The sequence below is a fragment of the Octopus bimaculoides genome, chromosome 1, assembly GCF_046866305.1.
Source record: "Octopus bimaculoides isolate indiv1 chromosome 1, ASM4686630v1, whole genome shotgun sequence".
In the NCBI taxonomy this organism is placed as follows: Eukaryota; Metazoa; Mollusca; class Cephalopoda; order Octopoda; family Octopodidae; genus Octopus; species Octopus bimaculoides.
The window spans coordinates 73,422,890-73,432,602 of record NC_142928.1 but is presented as its reverse complement, the minus strand read 5'-3'; the positions used below and the strand labels follow the sequence as shown (position 1 = coordinate 73,432,602).

General features: G+C 35.1%; 1 protein-coding gene across 6 annotated transcripts in view; it reads right to left on the bottom strand.

The window, feature by feature from the left end:
* Positions 1-699: 699 nt before the first annotated feature.
* The window catches only part of LOC106871880 (protein-glutamine gamma-glutamyltransferase K), a 426,022-nt gene continuing 417,008 nt past the window's right edge, over positions 700-9,713 (bottom strand). For all 6 annotated transcript variants that reach the window (XM_089352317.1, XM_052967482.2, XM_014918634.3 and 3 more), the window contains 2 exons: positions 8,011-8,147; positions 700-955 (listed from right to left, as the gene is read on the bottom strand). In XM_089352317.1, the coding sequence (XP_089208443.1) occupies positions 796-955; positions 8,011-8,147 (297 nt within the window). In that variant the 3' untranslated portion in view covers positions 700-795. The remainder of the gene's footprint in view (positions 956-8,010; positions 8,148-9,713) is intronic.

The following is a 9,713-nucleotide window of genomic DNA, read 5'->3' as shown; positions in this document are numbered from 1 at the left end:
TTCCACTTCTTGTAGTAAATGAGAGCAGCACTTTATGAGAATCAAAATAATCAAGTTTTTCACCAAAGCTGACAAACCATTAAGGAAAGGGACAGGTTTATTTTTTGGAAATAGTAGGACAGTCGTGGAAATGTGTTTCTACTTCAATAGGCGTCGACAGCACGACAATTGTCCCAGCTTATCTCCAGCAACCAAAGTACAGAGGCATATACAAAAGAAATAGAATACAGTTATTACCTAGGTAATTTATATACACACATACAAATATGTATATCATGTATATATATATATATATATATATATATATATATATATATATATATATATATATACATATACACACACACACATACACATATATATATATATACATACACACACATATATATATTAATCTTCATAAATTTATGATTTATGTCGATATGTATAATTACATATACTTAATATAAATATATAATTGTATTTATTCATTTGTGTGTATATACATACATATATATATATACATACATATACTTTTGTGTATATATTTATATATATTATCAAATTCATTGTTATATATAAATATAAAAAATATGTATATATATATATACATATATAAATATATAATGAATATTTATATATATATATATATATATATATATATATATATATATATATATATATATATATATATATATATATAATTTATAAAAGATGTAGTTGTAGGTTTATATTTCTTTATTTCTCCATAAGTGAACATTTATAGTATTTGTATTAATTCTTAGAAAAATTAATTCTTGTCAGCCAGGTGTAATTTTAACTGGCTTTTGATTCTTCCACAACATCTACTTCAATAACACCTGTGATGTCCACAATTTGTTTGCAGTAGAAATTGGCAATCACTTCTTTTCTTCCTATACGCCGAGCTTTCAGTTGAACCGTTTCTCTGAATTCTTCACCAGGCGCAATTGCTTTCCTAAAAAGAAAATAGAAGAAAATGTAAAAAACAGAAAATTAGAATCACAAGAAGAAAATCAGTTTTCGCTTATACTTTATGTGCACGCGCGCATTTAACACGTACATACAGATACATGTCTGATGGAATGCGAGGAATACACGAAAAGAAAACATTGATCATGGCACCAAATCATAATAGTGACTTCGAACATTTGGAGTATAAGAGATTTGTCAGTGAGTTGTTTGCGTTATAAAATATTTGACGTATCAAAATCTCATAGCAACGTAATAAATGCCCTTACTTCAGTTGCAATATATTTGTTATAATGTTATAATTTGTGAGGAGGGACATGCGGTTGGATAGTTGGCAGCGCCGTTACCTCAATAATTGTTTGAACTGGCTTGTACCAACTGAATAAGTTTGGTACCTGTTGAATAATGGCGGCATTAATATTCTGCATAAAGGCGGTGAGCTGGCACAATCGTTAGCACATCGGACAAAATGCTTAGCGGCGTTTCTTCCGGCTATTTACGCTCTCAGTTCAATTTCTACCATGGCTGACTTTGCCTTTCATCATTTTGGGATCGATAAAATAAGAACCATCTAAATATAATCTACTCTCTCCCTCCCCTCAAAATTACTACTGGCCTTGTGCCAAAATTAGAAAGAATATTCTGCATGATGACATTTTAGGGATTCTGGATGCTACGTTCACAAATTCACTCATAGATTCCCTAATTCTGTGAGTGGCTAGAATAACATTACAGTTGCATTTCTTGAGATTTGTTGTTGATTCTTTAACTATTTTTCTTTAAATATTGACATCATTGTCCAGTTAAAGTGAAACTTTTGTAAACTAGACTATTGAGATACCTCAATGAAAAGTTTACCCTAAAGAGTGTACATCCTGGCTCTCAAAAATGGTTTTGTGCAGTATATTAATTTTACTGTCATCCAACGGGTACCGACCCAATTCTGATGATACACGCCAGTTCACCCTACAATCGATGTCAACGGTGCTGCCAACTCTCTTCAGACCACTGGTGTCCCTCCTCACAATTTACGACTGACAGCAAGAGCATACTTTATATAGCTGTAAGATTTTGATGCATCAAATTATTATGCTCAAACTCTTACGCTCCATGTATTTGAAGTCACTCTTATGACTGGTTGTGCCAAGAGAAAAGATATTTTCATTGTAAGCATCCCTCTCGTACCATTAGATATACGATTTTCGTTCTAGCATCCTTGTGACACAGACTTTTTCTGTCTATCAACAAGTCACAGATAGACCTTCGGAGGCGCTAGCGTTGAACTGAAGTCTATGTTTCTCTTATGGTCAGTCTATTTCGCTTGTTCATGTTATGGACTAAGCAAACATTTTTTTTTATCAGAGCATCGGTCCATGTTAAGTAAATATTTTTTGTTATAATTACTTCTGTTATTTTTAATGTTGCATATCAATTTAAATATAAAAGGAAATGTATAAAGTAATATATAAAGAGAGTATTTTCTTAAAGTCACAAAATTAAGATTATTTATAAAATCAGTCTCAAAAGCTTCAAACGTCATAGAAATCTGGAAAAATTCGACTTTAGACATCTAACTACATTACAATGCAAATACAGTTACGAAAAAATAACATAATACATAAAATTTATTATTTGTTTTACGGAGATGTACTTGCATAGCAAGTGACCTGATCTGAGATCGTGTGCTGGAACGAAAACAATTGCAGCGTGGAAGGTGTTTATAAGCCATTTAAAATAACACACAAAAGCCGTCAGATTCACTTCAACATTTAAATTTAATTTGTCAAAATATTTTCGTCGCTTTGAGACCGCGACCTGTTCTGCAGCACATAATTTTGTCAGTGAATAGGTCGCGGTCTCAAAGCGACGAAAATATTTTGACAAATTAAATTTAAATGTTGAAGTTTAATCTGACGGCTTTTGTGTGTTATTTTAAATGGCTTATAAACACCTTCCACGCTGCAATTGTTTATTATTTGTTATTTTCGTATAACTCTTTTCAATTGAAATCTCTTGCTCGTGTTTTATGCATAAACGAAATTATACTTTTCACATTCTTAGTTTTTACTAATTTAACTCCTGTCGAACTAGAAAACCAAAAGTCTCTTTCATTTCTGAACATTGTCAGGATAGACTACTTTTTTTTTTTATTTGTCATTGTGGTCGATGTGATCTTCTTCTGTGCAGTATAAGGGTTCACTTTTTAAACGGGCTCAACCACTCGATCTCAACCCTTCTCTATTTCTGGAGAAATGGACGGTGTGGGTTGTCTCTTATGATTCTTCTTACGGCGCAACGTGCCTGATTCGACGAATAAGCAAGAGAGAGAGAGAGAGAGAGAGAGAGAGAGAGATAGAGAGAGAGAGAGAGAGAGAGAGAGAGAGAAAGAGAAGGAGAGAGAGATATGAACCTCTTCCAGTATTTATTCATCTACTTACTGCTTATATATAATTCCAATATGCTTAAAACAACCGAAGGGCAGTCGGTTACCATAACCACTAAACCGACAGGCTTCAATGACTCGTGGTTTTTAGCTTGCATACCTTTTCCTCTTGAAATGAAGTCAACTTCAACTTTTATTCCTCCATGGTCGACTAAGTAATAGCCAAGTACTGGATGTCGACAGAATTCTCTCCCACCATCGTTTGTCAGATAGTGATGAGAGACAAAAACACAGACACAAAGACACACACACACACACACACACACATAAATATACAGAACGGGCTTCTGGTAGAAGACGCTCGTCCAAGGTGCCACGCAGTGGGACTGCACCTGGAACCATGTGGTTGGTAAGCAAGCTTCTTATCACACAGCCACGCCTGTACCTATACGTTAAAAGCACTCAGTTACACTCACTATGTAGACAATATTTAGACTAAGAAGGCGGCAAGCTGGTTGGATCCCTAGCACGCCGGGAAAAACGCCTGGCGTCCTAGCGGCATCTTGCCCGTCTTTACGCTCTGCATTCAAATTTTGTCGAGGTCGACTTTGTTTTTGATCCTTTCGGAGTCGATAAAATAAGTACCAGCTGAGCACTGGGGTCGATGTAATCAACTTAACCCCTTCACTCAAACTTGCTGGACTTGTGCCAAAAATTGAAACTAATATTCAGACCAGCGGACGATACACAAAGAATAACTGAGGAAAGAAAATGAAGTTCTTTAGCGTGTAGTGTATTCTGAAGACCATTAATAATGTTGATAAAGGTAAATTGTTATAACTACGAAGTGAAACTGTATCGCCAACTCAGCTCATCAGAAGCTAAACTCTATGATGTTCAGAATAAAATGAACGAGTTAGAGGGAATGAAGATTGATTTTATCGGTTTTGCATTTTCTCAAAGCTTCTCAGCTAACGGTGATATAAGTTTAGCTTAGAATTAAACCAAGTCGTGATCTCTAATCAATGAGAATTTATCTCTTACTTGTTAAATAGCATTATCTCATGTTAATCAACATCTCTTAACTACGAAAACTGCGAAACCAGTGTTAAGTGCGTTCAGGTTAAGTATGACACATGAACTAAACAAGCTAACAGTTTTCAGAGATATCATCCACAACATTTCGATAATAGGGATATGAATGATGTCAGAAGTATGTTTGAAGGAAGGAGTGAAGATAAAGACGAATAACGTAAGCTTTGTTTCGGGTTATAACCTTTATGCCTCCATACGGAAATGTCACACGAGATACAATAATGTAGTATAGATTATAACGTGGTCAGCCTTAACTTCCTTATTGTTAGAGATTAGGAATAGAACATTAAATATTATCAGATAAAGTATGAGAAGCTTAAGAAAGAAATATATAGAGAGAAAGCCAAACGAGAGAGGTAGAGATGAAGAATGTCTTTCTGAGAAAGACGGTGCAAGTGTGAGATAAATATACAGGAAAAATAGGAGAGAGGGGGAAAGTGAGAGAAGGAGAGAGAGAAAAGAGAGAAAGAAAGGGAGATATAGAAAAAGAAAGAGAGAGGGGAAGAGAAAGAAAGAAAGAGAAAGGAAGAGAGAGGCTAAGAGCAATGTTGATGTGTAGTTTAAGCAGGACGAAAATGAAGCAATGAATGAAGAAAATCTGGAAAAATAGAGAAAGGTATTGAAAAACTACGAGTAAGTAGAAGAGTGGGGACCGACAAAAACGAAAATAAAATAAGTGTAAATAAAGGGTAAAGGAGAGAGAAAGAGGAAGATAGATAGAGAAAGAGAGAGAGAGAGAGGGAGTGGGGGGAATGAACAAAGAAAGAGATGCACATTGGGAAGAAAACCGTATATTATTGCTGACATTAGAAGTTGTAGCCCGTGATATTGAGCATTTTAACGAATGGTTACCGTATAAGATGCTTGAACATGAAAGACCCCGCACAGACGCTGATCACACAAACATGAGTCTCCATAAACACACACACACACACACACACACACACACACACACACACACACACACACACACACACACACACACACACACACTTTGTGTACACAATATGTACACAAGCGAAATTTAGCGAATAACCAGCACCGAGCAGAAACCAATTGATTGGTTTGACATCATTAATCTGATGTTAATGGTAAAACAACATATGCTATCGAATAATTGTCTGACAGCAGAAGTTAAATATAATGTCAACGACAGAAGCGAAACACTCGCAGAAGATTTAAATGTCAGCGAAGAATGACATAAAGAAAAGACAAAAGAAGAAAGAAAAGAATTCAAGGATGAGAAGAAGAAGAAGAAGAAGAAGAAGAAGAAGAAGAAGAAGAAGAAGAAGAAGAAGAAGAAGAAGAAGAAGAAGAAGAAGAAGAAGAAGAAGAAGAAGAAGAACAACAAACATCAGCAACAATAAAAACACAAAACATAGAAATAGATGACAGATACCAGCAATTGTCTCGAATATTCTGATTTATTCTATGATAAATGTATACGTATCTGCGTTCACGAAACATATATGAACATACATACTCACATATACATGTACATACATTCATACGTACGTACGTATGTATGTATTATATATGTATGTATGTATTTATTTATCTATCAGTTTTATTAGCAAACTGACTTCACATTTAAGAAATGTGAGGTAGTATTTACTATGGAAACCAAAGCAAAATACTTTCTCCTCAACAAAAATGTTAAAGATGGTTGGTGATTTGGGATATCAAAATAGCTGTCTAAAACACACTTAAAAGCTAAAGAATATGCATAAGAAAACAAAAACAAGCAACTGTTAATGTTATACGAGCGAGACAATATGAAATTCCTGTGTAAAGAGTGCTATATGTGCCAATTCCAAGTTAAAAAAGTGTTACAGAATATATCACAAAAGACAGTATCTTCTTGTTCGTAAAATTTACGCTAGAAATGACAAGGAAGAAAGTGACATACCTTTGGTTTTGGAAAATACAGAATGGGTTTCTATATGCTCTCGAAAGTGAAGTTGGAGGGTACTGTAATCTATGTGTGACTAGTTGTGTGCTTCTTCGAACTGTACTGATTATATAGAAGCTTGTTCTTGATACTTAAAACTAAGGGTGAGATACAACGACAGGCAGAGGTTATGTGCTACACGCAAGACTGCAGAATGTTAGCACAGTAAATGGGCAAGAAAAACACAAGGATGAAGATCAAAGATTTCGTTGCCAACTTTGACATTTGATTCTTTGTTATCTTCGTGCCAACTGGAAGCAGATAGTTAGAACAAAAGCGACATGCAATAGTACGGACCCTTGACTAGGCTCTGCATGAACATACAGATCCAAATGTTCTCCGAAGATCAAAAAGCTATCCAAGACTTATGAGAAATCATAGGAAAGTATAAGAGGGCAGTTATATTGATTTCAGATTTTGGCACGAGGCCAGCAAATTCGGGAGGAGGAGATAAGTTGATTATTACATCGACCCCAGTGTTCAACTGATACTCATTTTATCGATTCCTAAAAGATGAAAGTTAAAGTCTACTCCGGCGGTATTTGAATTCAGAACGTAAAGTCAGAAGAAATGGCGCTAGGCATTTTCCCGGCGCGGCAGCGACTCCGCCAGCTCGCCGCCTTAAAGGTCAGATATAGTGGCTATGTAAAACAGAAGATACAGTCCGTATGATCATGGCAATAAAATATATTTGAAGGTCGTGTAACCAGAAGAGGAAAAGCAATAAAAAAGGTTGTGGCAAATATCAGCTTAAGTAGTAACACCAGCAGGCCTTTGAAGTGAAAACTGTCTCTTCTGGTGGGGTTACTTCTACTTTCATAACACCATCAGTCATATCTACATAGATGGCCACACTGGAAGTGGAGACTAACGAAATCTCCTCATCCACAGTGTCATTCATCAACAATAAGGAGTCTGTGAGTTAGTGCACTGGGAAGATGTGGGATGTTCTTCTCTACCACAGATCCGGTCAGAGATTCTAAGTAATAATTTATTCTCTTCGTCTAGCTGTTGCTACTGCTGCTGCTGCTGCTACTACTACTACCACCACCACCACCACCTCCAACAATACAACTACTACCACCAACACAGTACCATCACCACCACTACTACAGACTTGATGGTGATGTGGTAAACTCGCTGACAACGAGATGTGCGACCTGAGTTAATTTTTGTTTGAAATGGGTTGATTTGATTGGGGTACTCTTCAACATCATACCATCCCCAAATCATCTATCTATATACATAAAGCCATAATTTACGCATAAAAATATTCGGATTATTATTTAATTTCTGTTTATTTAATATGTACTCTTGCAAAATAAAGTAGCAAGCAGGTAGAATTGTTACCACGCTGAGCAAAATGCTTAGCAGCATATCTCCCGTCTTTATGTACTGAGTTCAAATTCTGCCGAAGTCAACTTTGCCTTTTATCCTTTCGTTGTCAATAAAATAAATATCAGTTGAAATCTAGAGTCGATGTAATCGACTTAACTACTTTCTCGAAATTACTGGTCTTGTGTCAAAACTTGAATCCAATATATATTTTTGAAATATATAAACAATACATTCAAACTATCTGTTCAAAATTAAATTTAGTCTTTCTACTTACTTTATTTTAATTGAAGGCACTCTTTGCATTCCAGGTCCTTCGATATTCAAATGGCCTCCAGTCAATGGAATAGTCAATGTATTGGTGAACTTAACAAGAACATCAAAAGCTTTTCCGATAGGAACCCTTGTGTCAGACTGAAATGAAAACGAAGTAAAAGTAATTATAGGATAAAAGAAATTTTAGTTTATCGTCGCCAATCTTTCTGTGTGTTTGAATTCATTGAAATTTTAACACTTAGGAAATTTTTAAGTAATGACATAACACGTGTGTATTTGTAGCATGTATTCAAAATTTCCACAAACTCTGTTAACTTTCAAGTGACGCATCACGGTGATTCATATAACTTCCATGAATTCCATTATTATAATTGCATCAAAGACATTTGCTTTTAGAAAAAAATTGACAATTAGGAAAATATGTACTAGATAATATACACTAGATACTACTAGATAATATAATACTTTATATATGTATATACATACACATACAGATACACACACACACACATATATATATATATATACTTACACATATATGTACACACATACATACAGACATATACATACACACACACATATATACATGCAGACATGTACATATACACACACATATATATACATACACATGCATGTATATACACACATACACATACATGCATATACATATACACATACATGCATGCACATACGTATGCACATACATACAAGCATATACGTATACATATACAATACATACATGCATATATGTATACTTACCCATACATATATGTATACGTATGCATACATATATACATACATACATATGTATACATACCTATATATATATATATATATATATATATATATATATATATATATATACATACATATATATACATACATATATATATATATATATATATATATATATATATATGCATACATACATACATACATACATATCGTAGCTGCACCCTTGTTACACGAGAAAAGCCATTGCCAAGAAGATTTAGTGAAATGATTCATTATTGTTGCCATGTGATGTCCCTATATTATTTTTAAGCCCAGCCAAGCTTTTGCACATTTTATTGCATACTAGACAACTGGCACTCTCTTAACACGTCCTTTTAGACCTCCAACTGAGAGGCACACCATTCCATATTTTACACATGTTCTGTTGTGAAGATTAATAGCCACATCACTGTTTATCATGGGTCGATTCCCGTGAGATTTTTGATGGCTCACCAGCTCTGCACGATTCAAACACCTTCTCCCACAAACCACACACATAAAAAGCAACACTCTCTCACTTTCCACATGTTTCCCCCATCTAAGCCCCCTCCTAATTCTCTCATATTTCATTCTCTCCTTCTAAAACCTTGAACAACCATCATGTACTATCTTCCTCCATCCATCGTGGTCTTGTGCCTCCCTCTCCCAATTACCAGCTGCAATTCCTGTCTGCATCAGAGCATTTGTAAGGCAATCCTTAAACCTTAGTTTAGGCTTATGCGCTGGTCTCCTGCCATCTTCCAGCTCACCATACAATAGCTGCTTGGGCAGTCGCTCATGACTCATCCTTACCAAATGTCCCCCCACCTCAAACGTCTTTTCAAAATCATTGACGCTATACTTCTATTGCCATTTCTCTCAAGCACCTCCACATTACTAATGGCCATTTTCCAGGTTATCTCCCAATTTTTTCTCAGACAGTATTGATGA